We start from the raw sequence: 20,066 nt of genomic DNA, 5'->3' as shown, positions 1-20,066 counted from the left end.
GTTGGGAAGATCCCCTGGAGGAGGGCATGGCAACCCACTCCAGTATTCTTGCCTGGAGAATCCCATGGACAGAGGAGCCTGGTGGTTACAGTCCATGGGGTTGCAAAGAGTCGGGATGTGACTGAGCATGCATGCACGTTTATCTCACTTAGCATGATGTCCTCAAGTTTCATTTTTGTTGTCTCCTATATCAGAATTCCCTTCCTTTTTAAGGCTGAAGTACATTCCATTGTATGGATGGACCACGTTTTGCTTATCTATTCCTCCATTGATGGACAGTTGAGTTTCTTTGACCTCTTGTCTATTGTGGATAACACTGCTGTGAACACAGCGATACAAACACCTGTTCGAGTCCCTGTTTCAGTTCTTTTGGATATATACTCAGAAGTGGAATTGCTGGGTCAGATATTCAGTTCAGTTCACTCAGTCATGTCTGACTCTTTGTGACCCTGTGGACTCCAGCTCGCCAGGCCTCCCTGTCCATCATCAACTCCTGGAGTTGCTCAAACTCATGTCCATTGAGTTGGTGATGCCATCCAACCATCTCATCCTCTGTTGCCCCCTTCTCCTCCCGCCTTCTATCTTTCCTAGCATCAGGGTCTTTATGGGTCAGATATTAATCACATGTTTGATTTTTTTGAGGAACCACCAAACCTTCCCGTGGCAGCTGCAGCATTTTACCTCCCCAGCGGCAGTGCTCAGGGGGTCCGGTTTCCCCACATCCTCACTAACACTTGCCTTTTTAAAAGCTGAGAGCTGGGACTTCCCTGGTGGTCCAGTGGTTAAGAATCTTAGCTTCTACTGCAGGAGGCACAGGTTCGATGCCTGGTTGGGAAACTAAGATTCCTCATGTTACGAGATGAGGCCAAAAAAAAAAAAAAAGATGCTAGCCATTCTAATTGTCTTAAAAATTTTAGTCATTTTTGAACAAGGGATATCACACTTGTATTTGCACTGGGCCCTGAGAAGTGTGTAGCCGGTTCTGCTGGGAAGGTGCACTGCCTCATTGTGGACTCACAATCATGGTCACGCGAGAGAGGGTCTGACCAGGCCTGGGCTTAGCAGCCTGGTGGGAGGGATGGAGGCTCGTTACTGTCTGGGCCTAAAGGCAGCTCCTGGCCGGTCAGAGCGGAGCCCTTGGAGAAGTGAACAGGCGGGTAGGGGACACCCTCCCAGCTTGCGTGGGTTTGTTTACTGTCTCATCTGCATTCCTGCCTGCATGTCCCCATCACATGAGATCTGCAATTACTTCCTGGGGTCTGCATTGGGAAGGGTAACCCAGCTACAAGCACCCTCTCCGTGACCAGGCTGCCCGCTTCCTGTCTGCACACTATCCGTGGAAGGCAGATTTATCAAGCGGTTAACTAAGGAAACATTCGTCTTGGGTCCTCGGGGGACTTTGATCTCACGCTTGTTGGCTTTGGCGGGAGGAAGGCCTTTGGATCAGACTCTCCCACACGCCCAAGAAAACAGACATGACAGGCTGGTGGCCCTGGTTTGGCCATCTCAGGACCCTGGGCTCCCTCCTTTGAGGCAGGGCTCGGACACACTGCACTCAAGTCTCTTCTTGAAGGGTCCTGGAAAGGTGGACCAGTGATGGGCTGGGTTGCCTGGGCAGCATCTTCTCCACACCCAGAGCCAAGCGAGACGTGCACAGTCTTGCTGCCTCTCAGAACCCGTCCAGGGCAGGTGGTTTGCTAACGGGGCTGAGTGTGCAGGTGCCCTGGGTGGGATCACTGGCACCATTTGTCCAAATGAAACTGTGCTTATTCTGCATGTACAGTCAGCCGTCTGGGACATACCTCTCTGGTGAGACTGTCAGAACTGAGATGTTAGAATTTGTCTCTGCTATTTAAGACCCCGGTCTGGTCTTGAGTTTTCTAATGGGAAACAGATGCAAATAAAACTGCAGTGTTTCCCAACAGATTTAAGTAATAGTTTTGCTGTCTTGAAACTTTGTATTGATCTGTTACATGATTCATCCAGTCAACACTGGTTTCACTCTGGGTGCCAGGCATCGTGAAGCACGGATGCGGATGGAAAGACGCTGGGCAGGTGTGGCAGGAGTCTGGGAGCGGAGAGGTAAAGAATGAACTATTTCAGGGTCTTGTAGAAGAGCTGCTCGTGGACTGGGAGCCAGGGGGCCCCTTCTGCAGGCCCCCCGTGATGAGCATTTATTGGGTACCATTTATTGGGTACCTGTTTCATGAGGATCATGTCGTCCAGTGGGTAGCAGATGGGCAGTTTTCTGACGACGCTTCATCAGTGTGGGCAGAGGGCGCTGTTGCACTCCTATGAGGTCGCTTACCCCTTCTTTGGGCGGGAAGTGATGGGCAAGGTTTCCTTACAGGTGTTGGATGAACTGGAGGAGCAAGCCTCCAGGTGAAGAAGGGGAATAAAGAACATCCCAGACAGAAGTAGGCTTTGGGACAAAGTCCTGGAGTGGGGTGGGGACTACCCTACCCTATATACAGTAAATCCTGAAGGAAATCGACCCTGAATAATCATTAGAAAGGCTGATGCTGAAGCTGAAGCTCCAAGACTTTGGCCATCTGATGTGAAGAGGTGACTCATTGGAAAAGACCCTGATGCTGGGAAAGATTGAGCGCAGAAGGAGAGGGGGGCGGCAGAGGATGAGATGGTTAGATAGCATCACCGACTCAGTGGACATGAGTTTGAGCAAACTCTGGGAGATAGTGGAGGACAGAGGAGCCTAGTGTGCTGCAGTTCATGGAGTTGCAAAGAGTCGGGCATGACTTAGCGACTAAACAACAGCAACAGCTATGTATTTGTTTTTTGCCATGAAGAAAAACAAATTGGCATCATTCTGCAGTGTTCCCATTGTCTTTCCCTTTATTCATCACCATTAATATCAGATTGGATGATTTGAAAAGAAGAGAGTAGAAAGCATGACCCCATTCTATAGAACAAGTCAGTTTAAGCCCAGGAAGAGGAACTGGGGCTTGTGACTAAGAGACCTTATTGTTGAGAATCACAGATAAATAGGCCCAAGCCCAGTTCTTTCACCTCTCTCCTTTCCTTCAGAGGTGTCCTTACTGGTGGGGAGCTGGCTCATTTCTGCCTCCTCAAGTCCCCAGGCCTGTGTGTGTTTCCAGCGCGTGCTTTAGGTGGAACCAGTCTGACCAGTGATGGGGAGTTGTGAGTCCTGACCAGGTCCATGGCAGAGACGGTGAGCCTCAGAGGGTTCCCAGCTGCCGGTCTTCCTCATGAGGGTTCTCACTGGGACCAGCTGCCCCTGGGTGTCCAGTCCCCTGGACACACATCCTGCGTGGCCGGCGGGTGTGCAGTGCCATCTGTGGGGGACCTCTGGGGACTGGCCGTGCTGAGGTTTGCCCAGTCCTCTGGGGCGAGGTCACTGTAAAGTGTCCATGGCTGGGGTAGGGGGTGGGGAGCGGGTAGGAGCCAGGTCGTTTCACTGGCATATATTTCGCCAAACTGCAGTCACCTTTCTGCCTGAAGAAGGATGATTAAAGAGATTAGATCCCTCCCCGTATCTCTTCTCTGCATCTCTTTGTCGCTGAGCAAAATTGAATGCAGAAATAGATAATTTTCAGGTCAGCTCAGTCTTTTCTGATTTGTGGGTGGATTTGCAAAGACCATCCATAATGAAGTCAGTGGTTTTCTCTACCGGTACTGACTTTATGAAAGACAAAAGTGTTGAAAAGTGGACTCATTTTTCCTGTCACAGAAAAGCAATAAAGCCAGGCCCACGGACAACCCAGCGTATTTGCTAAGACAACCTGCATGTTTGGGGCACTGCAACCCTCTGAATGAGATGGAAATGAGGTAGTGGCTGCCTAGTTGTGGATAAGGCATACAAGGATACTTTATTCTAAAGAAAGATATTAAAGTATCTTAGAATTGTGTCTGTCACTTCAGTGAGAATGTGATAGAAGACTCTTTTATGTATTTCTTTTCACAATCTTATCTTGACCATCCTGCACACCTGTTTCCATCCAAAAGGCAGAAAGAAATAATGAATCACCAAAGACAATCCCCTTTATCTCACTAGGTCCCTGCCCACCACTTTAATTATTTAGATGAGTTCCTTGAGTCTGATATTCAAACACTGCATGAAGTCTTGCTGCAGGGAACTTTATTGGCAGGGAAACAGGATCTATTCCTATAAAAGAAAGATACGAACCCCAAAGAAGTAAGTTCATGACTTTGAAAGTGGTATCTGTTTTAGAAACATGGGTTCTATCAGACCCACACTCGCGAATGCAGTTGGAGGTATTTTCGGACTTTGAGCTCATCACCCCTCGTTTTCCTTTATTTCTCTTTCTGGTTTGAACCTCGTGTGTTTGAACCAGGTCAGGGAAGCTGCTATGCCCATGGGGAGTTTGCTTCATAGCTAACAGAAGTGAGAGATGCTGGATCCTCATTCACTTGATCAGTCTTTGTTTCTATCCACCTCATCTTTTTTTTTATTATGGTAAAAGAGACCTAAGCTTACCATTTTTAGTTGTACAGTACGTGGCATTAAGCACACTCACACGGCTATGCAGGCATCACCCTGCCATCTCCAGAGCGCTTTCATCTTCCCCAGCTGAAACTCTTCCACCTGTTACACACTCACTTCCTTTCCCCTCCACCTCAGCGCTTGGCAACCATCATTCTACTTTCTGTCTCTATGAATTTTAACACTTCTAGGGACATCACAGGAGCAGAATGGTAGCATATCTGGTCTTTTGTGTCTGGCTTACTTCCCTTAGCACAGTGTCTTCAAGGTATCATGTGTCAGCATGTCTCCTTTTTAGGGCTGCATGAAATGCCACTGGATGTGTAGGCCACATTTTGCTTATCCATTCTTCTGTTGATAGAGACTTTGGTTGCTTCCACATTTTAGCTACTGTGAATAATGGCTGTATACATATCTATTCAAGTCCCTGCTTTCATTTTTTTTTTTTTTTGATTTATACCCAGAAGTGTAATTGTTGGATCACAGGGTAATTCTAAGTTTAACGTTTTAAAGAAGCATTTACCTGTTTTACACGGTGGCTGTACCGTTTTACATTCCCACGAGAAATATTGTAATTTTTCCATGTCTTTGCCAACACTTTTTATTTTCTATTAAAAAAAAATAGCCATCCTGGTGAATGCGAAGTGATATCTCATCGTAGTTTTTGATTTTATTAGCGATGTTGAGCATCTTTCCATGTGCCCCTTGGCCCTTTGGTATCTTTGGAGAAATGTTTATTCGAGTACTTGGACTGCTTTTAGATTGTATTGTTTGCTTATTATTATTGAATTATAGGAGTTCCTTATATATTTTGGTTATCAATTCCTTATCAGATGCAGGATCTGTACCTGTTTTTCTCCCATTCTGTGGGTTGCCTTTTCACTCTTTGGACGGTTTCCTGTGGGTGCACAAGAGGCTCTAGTTTTGATGGAGCTGCATCTGTTTCTCTGTCACTGTTGTTGCCAGTGCTTTTGGGGTCACATCCGAGAAACATTTGCCTGCTCCAGTGCCATGAAGTTTTGCTCCTGTGTTTTCTTCTAGGAGCTTTGTAGTTGTAGCTTTCCTGTTTAGGTTTTCTATCCACTTTTAGTTACTTTTTATGCCTGATTCCTCATCTTTTTGCATACAGGTACCCAGTTTCCCCAACACCTTTGTTGAAAACATAGTCTTCTCCCTTGAGCGGTTTAGCCATCCCCATCAAAACAGTGTAACCGTATGTGTGAGAGTTTGCTTCTGGGCTCTCTGTTCTGTTCATTAGTCTGTATGTCTGCGTAAACCACACTGTTTTGATTACCAGAGCTTTGTAGAAAGTGCTGAAATGGGGACGTGTGAAGCTTCCAACTTTATGCTTTGTAGATATTGTTTTGACCGTTTGGGCTGCTGTGGGGTGGATTTTTCTATTTCTGCAAGAATGTCATTGCAATTTTAATAAGAATTGCACCGAATCTGTAGATCTCTTTGGGTTGAGCTGCTGTCTTAACAATATGGAGTCTTCCCGTCCATGAGTGTGAGATGACTTTCCATGTATTTACGTCTTTTAATTTCTTCCAGCATGTTCTGTAGTTTTCAGTGTGCAAGTGTTTTGCCTTCTTTGTTAAGTTTGTTCCTAAGTATTTTATTTTATTTTATATCTTTAAGAGACAACACTTGTAGCAGCATCCTTCGGAACAGGTTCTAATATTCTTCCTCCACCCTTTCCTTTTTTCTGTCCTGTTCCTTTTCCCTCCTTCCGTCCACTTTAGAGTTTCTCTATGTGCCAAGCACTGTTAGGTGCTGGGCACAAGTAAAGTCAGTGGTGAAGGCATCGCTCTAAGTCATCATGGACCAGGGCTCTGGGAGGCTCTAACCCTGCCTGAGTCGTCTGCCCCCAAATCAGAGAGATGGAAGGACTGGGCTCTGAGTCATAGAAAGTGGCAACTGAGTGGGCACCAGTCTCTTTTGTGACAGTAAAATTTAGGCAACCCAGATCCCAGCTCTGATATAGGGTGGGGGTGGGGAGCTGCTTTCTGCCCAGAGTCAAGTTCAGTGGATGTACATAAATGATTTGATTCTTTCTGCACTGCTCTTCCTGAATGGGTCCAGCATGTTCCTTAGAGACCAGGCTGCACGGACATCCTGGGGCAGCATCGTGTTCTGCCCATCTCTGCAGCATCAGCCCCAGCCCATTGCTGGACCACAGCAGGAGCTGGACAGAGTCTGGGAAACACCGCACGTCTGTGGTTGGCATGGACTAGATGACCATGTGATGACTTGTGAAACCAAAGGGCAGCAGGCAGCCAGCCTTTTAGAAGGAAACCCTGCAGGGGCCACAGCCAGGACCTGTGCCCTGTACCCTTAAGGACATGGTCTGCATTTTCCCCAGCCCTAAGAACCAAAAAGATGCGTGCTGTTGGAAAAAAAAAATTTTTTTTAACCACTGATGGCAGGACAAAGGGAATGAGATCACAAACAGAGCAATTAATTTTCACAAATTGACTTTCTGAAAGAATTAATTAACTTTTAAATTGCTCCTTGAAATGCTGAAGTCATGTTTCAAGGGGACAATGTGTGGAAGAGAGAGAGAAGCTCAGAGCTGAGCAGATTTTGAAAAGTGATGTGTGGTCAATCCCACGTCTTTGGTGCATTAAGGCAGCTTTGAACCCAAGCACTGATGGCTGATTATCTCATTAGAAGGAAGAGACCCAAAGCAGAACCCGGAAAGCTAATATTGTGCCTCTCTTTCTTATTGATTGAATCCGTCTCAGGCTCCTGGATCTGTCTGTAGAGGTCAAGATCATTTTGAAGAGGAACACATGATACAATGTTTGCTTTCTCTCTTGTTGCAAACCTCACAAGAAAGAATACTTTGTGGTCTGGTTAAATTCAGTGAATTTTTATTGAGTGCCTGCAAGGCATGGTGTTAGCTACTGTGGGAAATCCAATGATGAGCAAATGTTTACTTCCCCCAAGGAGTTCGGTCTGGAGGAGAAGACAGATAGATAGGTAGGTAAGCCTCCCAACGTGTGGGCTGTCACAGAGTTTATAGAACAGTTGGGAAGCAAGCAATTAATTCAGGTGTGCATGTACTTTTCTTTTTTTTGGTTGAGGGGGAAAAGTCAGAATCCAGCAAGGGCGGCCCTTGTAGACAAGTGGGGTCTTCAGAGGCGGAGCGGGATGTGACGTTCCCAGTGGGAGGAGCAGGCCTGGGGTGGGAGGAGGTGGAGCTGGAGGAGGGTGAGTGGGGGAGAAGGGGATTGGAAAGATGGACTGAAGTCATGTCCCACTGGGCTTTCGATGCTGTGCTGGAGGATTAGCCATGATTCAGAAAGCCAAGAGAAATCATGTAGTGTTTTGGAGTAAGATTTAAGGAAGGTAACTTTGGTGATGGAGAGAAGAAAAGATTTTATATAGGAAACCCGCTGAAATGTTATTTTTCATCTCAGTGAGAGATGTTGAAGGCTTGGGTCAGGAAGAATGGGGTGGTGGGGACAGTCTGGAAGGGACACCCCACGGTCTCAGGGCTGCTGTCCATCACTGTGCCTCCTTGAGCAACTCGTGACTCCTCTGGAGAGCTCTGTGTTCTCATCTGTTAAATGCATGGATGGACTGTAGTATTTGTTTTTTTTTTTTTCTCCCACCCTAAGATCATGGCATCTGGTCCTATCACTTCATCACAAACAGATGGGGGAAAAGTGGAAACAGTGGCAGAATTTATTTTCTTGGGCTCCAAAATCACTGTGGATGGTGACTGCAGCCATGAAATTAAAAGATGCTTACTCCTTGGAAGGAAAGCTATGACAAACCTGGACAGCATATTAAAAAGCAGAGGCATCACTTTGCTGACAAAGGTCTACCTAGTCAAAGCTATGGTTTTTCCAGGAGTCATGTATGGATGTGAGAGTTGGGCCATAAAGAAAACTGAGCTCCAAAGAATTGATGGTTTTTAGTTGTGGTGCTGGAGAAGACTCTTGAGAGTTCTTTGGATAGCAAGATCAAACCAGTCCATCCTAAAGGAAATCAGGCTGATGCTGAAGCTCCAATACCTGGAGCTACCTGATGCAAAGAGCTGACTCACTGGAGAAGACCCTGATGCTGGGAAAGATTGAAGGCAGGAAGGGAAGGGGGCGATAGAGGATGAGATGTTTGGATGGCATTGCCGAGTCAATGCACCTGATTTTGAGCAAACTCCGGGAGATCAGGAAGGATAGAAGCCTGGCTTGCTGCAGTCCATGGAGTCTCCCAGAGTCGGACTTGACTAAATGGCTGAACCACAATAACAAATGTCAGAATAGTCAAGTAATTCTTTTGTTGTTGTTTTTCCCTGAATAGGATTTAAATTTCACTGAATTCTTTTTCTGTACCAAATGAATTGATCATATGATTGTTTACTATTTATTGTTGTTAATGTGTTAAATTAAATGATTGGTTTTTGGATGTTAAACCAGTCTTGCATTTCTGGAATTACCCCAGCTTGGGCTATTCTGTGTAAAGAATGTGAAATCCACTAGCCTGACGTTTTAGACTCTGGTGGACTTGAGGAATACCTGGACATGTTTGCCTGTCATGGATCCAGGATGGATGTTGGAATTTTCAGGGAGCCATCAGGAGGGCAAGGCTCAGAGAGGACTGGGGTTGAGGAAGAGACCCTGCAGCTTTGGCATTCTGGCACCTCATCCAGTGGGCCCCTGGCTGCTCATGTATGGGCTGATTCTGAGCTGCTATAAACCCTGATGAGGGAAATGGGGAGAATTCTAGCTCCATCTCCTAGGACTGTTGGGAAAATTGAATTAGCTGAACATGTGACGCTCTTGGGCTTCCCAGGTGGCTCAGGGAAGCTCTTAGCCCATCGGCTAGCCCAGAGAATGTACTCACTATCGTTACCATCACCATCGCCCTCACCACCATCACCATCGGCTGCATCGTCACCACCATCACCATCATCACCATCTTCATCTGCCGTATCATCACCATCAGTGTTATTCAAAGTCTCGATGTGAATAGAAGCCCTCCTCTCTGATTTATGAACCACAGTTCTTTCCTTCTGTTCCCAGGCAGCTTTTTTTTAGGTTGATCAGGGGACTGAGCAGAGGAGATGGCTTTGGCTTTTCAACATCTCTGATGCATTTTAGCTGTGTGGAGTATGGACTAGGGTGCTCATTTTTTATTTTTGGAAAAAAAGATCCATGTGCTTCCTCACTCTGGGCTGCTGCTGGCTCTTTGAGAGAAAAAAACAAAAATGAAAACAAAATCCCTCCTCTTCCCCAAAAGAAAACAAACCTGTGTCCTCCTGAGAAAGGAGCTTCGACTTGGGTTCATGTCCACCTCCTTTTCCCATTTCACTTTTCACACAAATAACAAGTTGAGCTGCTCCGCTGGACTCTGTGGTCCAGGATTGAGAGATTCACGTGGAGGTACATTTATACTCAGCGACACCCGTCTCAAGTCAGGCTATTAAACAAGCTAAATGGCTTTAGGAGGAGGAATCGATTAAGCGCCCACCCACCAGCCAGAGGGAGGTGATGGCCACTCTCTCCGAAGCTGTGAACGGAGGCACGATGACCCTGATCTCTTGTGGGGGTGTTCCCGCATCTTAACAGACCAGAGAGATAAAGAAGACAAACAGCAGCAAGGCCGCCGTCCCTGTGCCTATGTCGCGTAAAGACATTTGAAAACCCAGAAGCCATCCATCACCAGTATCCTTCGTAAAGGAGAAGATGCCTCTGGTCTTTCTCGTCTCGGCTCCTACCCACCACTTCCCAAAAGAGGGGCAGATTTGAAAGGTCAAGTGATCAGAGTAGGGCATAGTCTTTTACACTGAAGACCTTTGGGTTTATTTAAGAAAAAATTCACTGTATTGTTCTCATTTTTCTATCACCCAGGAAGTGGGGACCCTCAGCCCTCGGACTTGTCAGATGCTTACTCTTGGGGGCCCTGCTCAGCAGTGAATGAGTCAAGCTCAAAAGGCCTCCTTTAAATTGTTTTCCACGTAGCTCCTTGTATAGGTTCGCTATTGCTGCTGTAAGAAATTACAACCTTAGGGGTCTAAAACATCACAGATGTACAACCCTACAGTTCTGGACGGTCAAAAGTCCTAGGATCAAGGTTGTGGCAGGCAAGCCTGTGTTCCTGCGGGCAGCTCCGGGGAGGGTCCTTTCCTCGCCTTCTCCCGTGTCTAGAGGCAGCAGCGTTCCTTGCCTCGCGGCCCCTGCCTTGCTCCACTCGGACCTGTGCTTCCGTGGTCATGTCTCGCTGTGACACTCTGGTCTCCCTCTCATGGAGCCTTGTGATTACCCTGGGCCCCCGTCTCTAGACCTCTAAGCGCATCTCACTGGCCACAGGCCCCTTTGCCTTACAGGGCTCTGGATTCAGATGTGAACGTCTCTGGGGCCATTATTCTGTCTACCACACTTTCCCCTCCTCCTGCTTCCTTGTTCAACACTGTACCAATATATGTGCAAGTCTTTTGATTTGCCTTTAACGTGGTATCGTTGAGGCTGTGGGCGGGGGCGGCCAGTGTTGCGGTCCAGGCTCCGCTGTGTCATTTGAGGCCACATGGCATAAACTCTCTGAGGCCCCCTTCCCCTTCATCTGTGAAATCGTGGGTCTTTAAGGCTCATTTCATAGTCAGGAAGATCCCCTGGAGGAGGAAATGGCAACCCTCTCCGGTATTCTTGCCTGGAAAATCCCATGGACAGAGGAGCCTGGTGGGTCGCAGTTCACGGGCTCACAAACAGTTGGACACGACTGAGTGACTCACACTGTCATAGTTAAATGTGGAATGGCTCTGTCCTTTGTTTTTAAGGTTGTTGATCAATTGAGTTTATTTCTTTAAATCTGCTGTGCATGCATGCTCGATTGCGTCCGACTCTTTGTGACCCTATGGACTGTAGCCCACCAGGCTCCTCTACTACTTTTATTTTATTTATTTTTTTAGTATATATTTATTTGCGTGCACCAGGTCTTAGCTGCAGCATGTGGGATCTAGTTCCCTGACCAGGGATTGAACCCAGGACCCCTGCATTGGGAACGCAGAATTTTAGTTACAGGACCACTACGGGAGTCTCAGAATTGTTTGTGTTCTTGTATGAGCTTTTCACAGCTGCCTTTCTGCCTACTTCAGAGATGGAGAGGTCACTACTTAAAGGCTATTGCGTGTGGGCCTTGCAAATTCACAGGGACCTGAATGTATTTACAGTGGATGTGTTCATTTTCTTTTATTTGTATTGTTTCTGATGTGTTTATTTTTTTTCTGCATCAGTAATAGAATAGACGTGCTGGCAGGGATGCTGTTAAGAATGGTGATAAATGCATTTATGATTTCTAAAGGCTTCAGAAGTGGTTTTTCGGGGCTGGGAGAGGCTGGCATATGTTCTGAGCTTCCTTTCTCTAATGCAGTTATTTCTTGTTAAAAGATTCACCATAAAATGCTAAATAAACTTAATAACTTCCAATAACATTAATGTCAGTTGAGGCCATTTAAATTTTATGAATTTGGGTGAAAATATGGGAAAATACCTGGGAAGATAGAATTTTCTACGTATGTATGGTTACTGATGTTTTAGAATTTTTGTGTTCGTTGCGATAATCTGCTCATTTTGGCTTTTTAAAAAAGGATTCTGGTAGTAAGAGAAGTCTTCATAGCAGTAAAAACAAAATGCCCCCAAACACAATAAGAGGTTTTACAATTTACTGAGTGTTTACAGCTTCCCTGGTGGCTCAGATGGTGAAGAATCTGCCTGCAATGCAGGGGATACAGGTTTGATCCCTGGGTTGGGAAGATTCCCCTGGAAAAGGAAATGGTACCACACTGTAGTATTTTTGCTTGGAGAATCCCATGGACAGGGGAGCCTCATGAGCTACAGTCTATGAGGTTGCAAAGAGACACGACTGAGTGACTAAGCATGATTGTTTACAGGGGGCAACCCATGCATCAAATCAACAGAGCCGTCGGCAGCATTATTTTCTTTAAGACACAAAATACTCATGCCCTCCTATAAGGTAGATATCAGTCTCCTTATTTTACAGCCGGGGAAGCTGAGGAGGGAGAGCTAGATCATTTGCTGGAGGCCACTCAGATCTACAGGGATAGAGGTGGTACCATGCCTCGTCTCTCTGCTTCCGGAGACCACACACACATTCAGCAGCTTGGTTATGGAGCTGCGACAGGAAGTGTGCTGTGCTGCTGGGCATTTTTGCAGAAAGGGGTTGAAAGAGCCAACGCATGCTTGGAGTTGGCTCTCTGGAAGAGGGGGCATTGTTGGGAAGACCCCGTTCGTGGGGGAAGAATAAGGAGGGACACACAGGGACGGGCAGATTCTTTCTTTCAGAGACAAACAGGGACAGGGACCAGGAGTGTGTGGTTGGAAGGAAGGCCAGGTGGTCGGTCAGCAGGAGGGCCCCCCATGCTTGCATGAGATCAGGGAGAATTCCAGCGATGGACCCGGTCACAGTGCCTGTAAAGGGCAGTCTATCCAGCAGGGTGTTCAGGATGGATGGGTGAGAGTTTGATCCTGCTCGAGGAAATGCTTTGATGAGTTTTATTTACCTCAAGTCTGAAAAATCTTTTAAGGTAGAATCCATTGGGAAGGAATAACACCACTGTAATTTTTTAAATTGAGAGTGGGCTAATTGAATATTTGGGAGTCGTAAACATCCTTTTTTCACTGTGATATTTCCCTTTATCTCCATTCTTGAGCAAAAGCATGGCCTGAATTTAATGGGATGACTTTTGCATGCTCAGCTAGGAGGAACAGAACTGCTTTATGTCAGATAAATGTTTGGGATTTCAGACATGTGTTGTGTATTGTCCCTTTGAAGGATTTCTTCTTAACATAAGACATATTTTTGCCTCTTTGTAATTTTTTTTTTGACTTAATAGCAACTTTGGCTATATGATACTTTTAAAATCAAGTTGATTTTCATGGAATTCTCAGTCCACATGTCATTGACTCATAGACAGGAAAAAGTCATCTAGTAGAAAAGTCCGTTAATGGAAATATATGGTAGTATATGAAGTGATAATTGAAATGTTGTTGACAATAGCTTCAGTTTTCTTCCTATTATAAATGTTATTCCGCTGTGAAAAGAAATGAGGTTTTCATCCATGGAATAATGTGCATGTACCTTGAAAACAGGAAGCCACAGGCTTCCCTGGTAGCTCAGCTGGTGAAGAATCCGCCTGTAATGCAGGAGACCCTGGTTTGATTCCTGGGTCAGGAAGATCCCTTGGAGAAGGGAAAGGCTATCCACTCCCGTATTCTTGGGCTTCCCTGGTGGCTCAGATGGTAAAGAATTTGCCTGCAATGTGGGAGACCTGGTTTCGATCCCTGGGTTGGGAAGATCTGGGAAGAGCATGGCAACCCACTCCAGTATTCCTGCCTGAATCCCTGTGGACAGAGGAGCCTGGCGGGCTATGGTCCATGGGGTCACAAGGAGCTGGACGTGACTGAGCCACTAAGCACAGCACAGCACAGAAGAAGCCAGACACAAAAGGATAATATTCCATGATTCCTGCTCCGGTCAGCAGGAGCAATCAGATTTATAGAGACAGAAAGTAGGTTACAGGTTATCAGGGGCGGACAGGGGGAGGGGTGAAGAATTATTGCTTCATGGTTATAGGGCTTCTGTTTGGAGTGATGAAAAAGTTTTGGAAATTGATAATGGTAATGCAGCTCAACATTATGAATGTAACATCACTGAAGTGTACACTTAAAAATGATTAAAAAGGCAAATTTCACATCATTTTACCACAATAAACCACTTGTGGTTGTCTGGTGTTATAAGTGGTTAAGAATTTCTTCTACTTAAACTGAGGACCCTTGAAAGAAAAGGCTCCTTTTGTGGATATCAGAGAGGATGATCCAGGCAAAGGCAGAATATTTCAGTCTTAAAAACAGGAAAAACAAGCCAGCATAATCTCACCTTTACTAATAGCTTCTTTGCTGTTTTCTCTCTGAACAGCTTTTTATAACTATGATGCACGGGGAGCAGATGAACTTTCTTTACAAATAGGAGACGCTGTGCACATCCTGGAAACATACGAAGGTGCGTATTTATTTTGGTGTGTTTCCTTTTATGTTTTGTGTGGTTAGGACACTTTCAGTACCTAATGGGCCAATCATTACCTTGTTAGGAAAGCACTTAACTTCTGGTTTTCTTGCGCAGTGTCAGGAGCGGGCAGTGGTGAGGTTTTCTGTTATTGAACTCATTAAAAAAAAAAATTAAGATGAACTTAAAATTAAACTCCTAAATTTTTAACCTCTGAAGTTTTCTGTTGAAATAGTCATTTTCCTTATTTTAAAACACTGTTGTTTCCTTTCTTTGCAAATGAATGTATATACATCTTGACTGTTCATAACTGCTTGAAAAAAGTTTTTTTTTTTTTTTTTAAATACATTTAAGGTTAGTTTAGTGTTTGGCTTAGTGTTTTGAGGTGTTTGATGTGAATGGTAAGACTTTTTATGTTCTCACTTAGACTTGTTAACAATTTCCTGAGAGGAACCAAAATTATCATGTCTTAAATCCTTTTTAAAAAAATCTGTGACCCCATTTTCTGAGGGGTGAACGAAGGTTGTTGCCGCTGTGTGCGATATGGTCCAGTGAAGCAGTTGTTGTAATTATCCCATAAATACCCTTGTTGGGGACAGTGGTTTCCCAGTGTCCATGGTTTTTCAGGCTGTTGGTTTTCGTATTAGTGTTTCGCAAATCATTAAAACGGGACCCCTTTCATTTCATGCTGCGGTTTATCGCTGCACAGAGAAGAAGCAGTGATGGGCTTGACATCTGGATGTTTTGTGAGATTGTCTTGTGGCACTGGTGGCTCTATTTCCTGTTGGAAGGGTGACTCCCATGTAACAAAGGAATAAAGAGAACTGATTAAAATTGGTAATTCCAACAGCAAAATTGCTTTCAGATCGGGTTTAGCCAGACCCCTCCCGGGAGGAGGTGGGCTGGAGATGCGGGGAGAGAAAATTGCAGACATCCTGTAGTAATCACAGATTGAACTTCACACTCAGTCTTCGGAATCCTCTTTGCACATGAGTGATGCCTCGTTCAGCTTCTGCATCAGGCAAGCTGCAGCTTGCTCCCGTGTACCTGGAGAAACACAAACTCATTAAAACACCCATGTTCGTGTCCCTTACTTCCTCATCTGGCTTAGAATTCCATTCCATTTGCACCTTTTACCCTAAAAAATGTCCCACTGGGGGTGGAAATCAGCTTCCGTGGCGTAAGCTTAGAAGCAGACATGATGCAGAAATAGACATACTCCTTACTGTGTGAACGAGTAGCTGCCCGTGGGTATCCTCTGCTTATTTTCAGTTTTTACAGCTGACAGTTGGATCGCCTTATCTGCCCCCAGTTTATATGGCCAGTGGCTGGAAGGAAACGGAGAAATTAGCTAGAGGTTAAGGATCAAACCTCTCATCTCAGACACTTTTCTGATCTCAGGGGAAGAACGCGCTTATATCTTTTTTTTTTTTCATTTCTGCCCCGGGTCAGCTGCATTTGAAATCCTGGTTAATAAACAGTGGACAGTGACGTCATTCCTGAACAGATAGCAATTTCCTGTGCAACCCCGGGTAGTGGGGGCCGTGACTTCTGGTTCTTTGCTTCGTAGGAAGACTGCACTCTTGAAACAGGAGACTCCTTCGGCAAGTCAGTGATCCTTTTTGTACGTTTAACTTAAACGAAAATGGTGGCAGGCATCGACATTTTGGCCAACATCATGATAAAGGAGTCTTCAGTGAGCATTTGGTTTCTGGGCTCATCCATCTTCCAAGTGTTGATTACAATATTCCAGTCTTTGTAAAGACCCTGTAATGGAAAACCAATTCCCCTTCTTTGACAACAGCCTTTTTGGTTTTAGTTAAAATCCAATCAGAGAAATGCGTGGGGGGAACGCATTGCTTTTGGGAAACTTGGTGACTTAATTGTCATTGGATTACAATGGAATAATTGTTTTCCTGCTCTTTGCTCTCATTCTGTTTAAATTTTGTGGATTGTGTTAGCCTGTGGCATTCTCTTCTTTTCTTCTCAGCCCCTTCCACATTTTCCCCCTAAGAAAATTTATTTCTGTTTGTCAAATTTCATTTCCCTTTTCTTTGTGATCCTGTTCAGGGTAGGATACTGCTGGGATTGCTCCAGAGAATATAATTTCTAGATGATCACTCCTTATATTCAGGTTCAGAGAACACATTTACCTGCAAGTTATGGATAATTTGTCCGTCTCAGGCTCATGGAGGCTTGGAGCACAGAGCAAAGAAAAGAACTTTCCAGGTCACCGTGGAAGTGGACGGAACTTTGAGGGGTCCTTTCTATAAGGACCCCTGCCTATGTCCCTGCCTATAAGCAGGGTCCAGGGCCAGTCAGACAGGAGAAGTGAACCCAGGTCCCTGGTGTTGATAAAGTGACTCTCCAGTGCCCAAGCAGGCACAGGTCCTGCCACCTGCTTATTTCCAGAAAGATCTCCAAGGGGTGTATGCTGTGCTGAGGGACAGGGCAGCATTGCACCCAGATTAGGAAAGTGCTCTTGTGATGAAAACGCAGCGCTCGAACTTGATTCGGATTTTTCAAAGCGATCATCATCTGTTTTCTTCCACGACACACCTTCATCCCTTTTCTTTCCAGGTCCTGTGAAGACCGCCTCTGGGTGTCCTGGGGCGGAGGTAACAAGTGTTGCATGGTGGGGCGTTTAAACAACAGGAATGTGTTCTCTCACTGTTCTGGGGGCTAAGGGCTCCAGGTCAAGGTCGGCAGGGCTGAGAATGCGAGGCCGCCCCACGGGTCACTCCAGCCTTCTCCTTTGCTGTCCTCATTGGCATTCCTTGCCCGCAGGTGCGGCGCCCTGGTTTCTGTCTTCAGGATCACGCAGCAGTCTCCCGCTGCTTGGCTCTGTCTATTTCTCCTTTTTAATAAGGACAATGTGTAGCATTAGGTCCTTTTTTTTTTTTTTTTTTTAAAGGGCAATTCCTAAACTACTTAAAATGCTTCTGGTTTTGTTTATTTTTGGCTGTGCTGGGTCTTCATTGCTGCGTGGACTTGTCTCTAGTTGCAGCGACTGGCGGCTGCCCTTCATTGCAGTGGCTTCTCTTGTGAATCCCAGACTCTAGAGCGCGTGGGCTCAGTAGTTGAGGTGCCTGGGCTTAGTTGCCCTGCGGCAGGCGGCATCTCCCGGGACCAGGAATTGAACCCACGTCGCCTGCACTGGCAGGCGGATTCCCAACCCCTGGTTATTGCTGTGTAGTTGCTAAGTCATGTCCAGCTCTTTGCAACTCCATGGACTGTAGCCTGCCAGGCTCTTCTGTCATGGGGTTTCCCAGGTGAGAATGCTGGAGTGGGTTGCCATTTCCTCCTCCGGGGGATCTTCTCGACCCAGGGATCGAACCAGCATCTCCCGTGTCTCTTGCACTGAAAGATGGATTCTTTACCACTGCGCTGCCTGGGAAGCCCCTGTCTCACCTGAGCCCCAGCCTTTTCCTCAGGTGTGTCCTAGCCTTGCTGCTGGGGGCTTCTCAGATGCTGTGTGAGCAGATCTTTGCAGAGGCTGCTCTGCCCACCCGCCACCCCCCTTCTCCTCCTAACTATAACCTGGAGCCATCCTCAAAGACTCTGTCTGAGTGATCCTCCCTGGGCTCCTCTCTGACGCCGCCCCCCTCCTTCGCTCTGCCTGGTCCTGTTTTCACTGGTACCTGCCCTGCGCTTGAGTGTGCGCGCACTGGTCCTTCTGCTGGAAACGCTCTGCTATGTGCACGGATGTGGCTTCCGTCTTCCTGGGCTGGATGGGGCCCTCCCTGACTTTGAGGACCACGTCTGACCTCTTCTTGCCGTTGGGCGGGTGTCTCTTGGGGAGCTGGGTGTGTCTTGTTTGGAGCTGGTTGGTTGAGGCCTGGTTGGAAGAAGGGAGTCAGCTTGTTAATTCAACGAGCCATGCATCTCCCTGCTCCTGGCTTCATTGTGCCTGGCCTGTCCCCCCCAGAGCAGCAGCCAGGTCATCCTCTCATGTCCCCCTGCTGCCCTCCATGAAGCCTTTGAGGGGTTGTCCTCTGCCCTTGATCCCCAGTCTCTGCCCTTGCTCGTGGTTTGACCCTTGCTTGTCCTAGGGGAATCTGCTCTTGGAGGTTAGAAATAATTGGGTCTAATGTTTCTACATTTGCTCTCTCTGGTGAGACCTCTGGCACATAGTCTGGGGGCTCAGTTGCTGGAAGGAATAACGCATGCAAAAATTCTTGAGAAGGGAAACCCTAGGTTTTCCTTTTGCTTGGGAAAGGTGTTAAAAGAGAAGCCACCATCTATTATCATAAACGAAAAGAAAAAGGCTCCTCATCTGTTTTTAATCCCTCCTGGGAAACCCTTCTGCTGTGTTTGAAGTGAATTTTTGTGTCGCCTGTACTGGCTGGCACGCATATATTTCTGTGTATATAAATGTGCTTGTAGTGCTCATTTGGCTCAGATGGTAAAGAATCTGCCTGCACAGTGCATGGGAAGATCCCTTGGAGAAGAGCCTAGCAACCCACTCCAGTATTCTTACCTGGAGAATGACATGGACAGAGGAGCCTGGAGGGCTACAGTTCATGGGGTCACAAAAAGTCGGACGCAACTGAGCAAGTAACACGCGCAGGCGCTCCTTCTGTGTTTACATTGTTTCTCAGTGCTGTGTTCTGAGACGCAGCCCTGTTGGTAAGGCTGCAGTCTCCGGCGCTCAGTGCTCTGTGTGACCCTCACGTTTCACTAGCCACCCTCCCAGTGATGGGCACCTGTCCTGCCTCCTGCGTCTGCCCTACGGAGCGCAGTAGGTGTGCGAGTGTCTTTGGATACGCGGCAGCTCCGGGGTGCGGGGATGGATACTTCGGGGAAGAAGGGTCCTGCCCACACTGGTCATGCTGTCTACACTCCCCTCCTCTGTGCCGGTGGCTGCCTGACTCCTGCAGCGTTAGAATTTTCCTCACTCTAGTGAATTGTGTTTTAAACTGTCGATTTAATATGTGTTTCAGTCTGGTTATTAGTAAGTTGGAGCATCTCTTCATACATATGTAATTCTTTTGGGTTTCTTCTCTACAGTGTTTATAAACTTTGCTTATTTTTGTCTTGGGCTCTGTCTTTTTCTCGTCCCTTGGAAGTATTTCCTTAGATGTTCTGGGACATTTATCCCATGTCAATTTCAGGAAAGAAAGGGCATGGTAACACTGAAAATATGGGAGGGATAAAATCACAGGAAAGTGGGCAGTCCTCTACATTAAATATGGCCTTCTGAACAGCTTACTGCATCGACCCTCTGTCTTTTCCCATTTCTGTCTGTGAACACTGACCCAGGTGGGCACCGATTGTGGGCTGGGCAGATGGAAACCACCCAGGAGACGGTGGAGGGCTATCAGGAGATAATCCTCCAAATGCGCCCTGAGACCTCGACATTGGGTCCACCGTGCTCCCTTATCACCGTGTAGTCGCCTTGTCAGGAATGAAGTGGGTTCACTGGTTGAATCTTGGTCTTAGCAAATCCTTCGCAAGGCTCCTGGCGATTTGCAGCTTCGTTTCTGAATGCTCAGAAAGCTTCTGTTCATAATCCCTGGAGGATTTTAACTCCATCCCTTCCTGCTTCCACTCCTCC

At 46.5% G+C, this 20,066-nt stretch overlaps 1 protein-coding gene across 1 annotated transcript in view; it reads left to right on the top strand.

The window, feature by feature from the left end:
• DOCK1 (dedicator of cytokinesis 1) overlaps nt 1-20,066 on the top strand; it is a 570,389-nt gene that overhangs the window by 51,556 nt on the left and 498,767 nt on the right. The window contains exon 2 of the mRNA XM_010859569.1: nt 14,423-14,506. Coding sequence (XP_010857871.1) covers nt 14,423-14,506 — 84 coding nt within the window. The remainder of the gene's footprint in view (nt 1-14,422; nt 14,507-20,066) is intronic.

Source organism: Bison bison, unplaced genomic scaffold (assembly GCF_000754665.1).
Source record: "Bison bison bison isolate TAMUID 2011002044 unplaced genomic scaffold, Bison_UMD1.0 scf7180017864456, whole genome shotgun sequence".
Lineage (NCBI taxonomy): Eukaryota > Metazoa > Chordata > Mammalia > Artiodactyla > Bovidae > Bison > Bison bison.
Note: the sequence above shows the minus strand (reverse complement) of the source record. Positions and strands in the feature narration are given on the sequence as shown.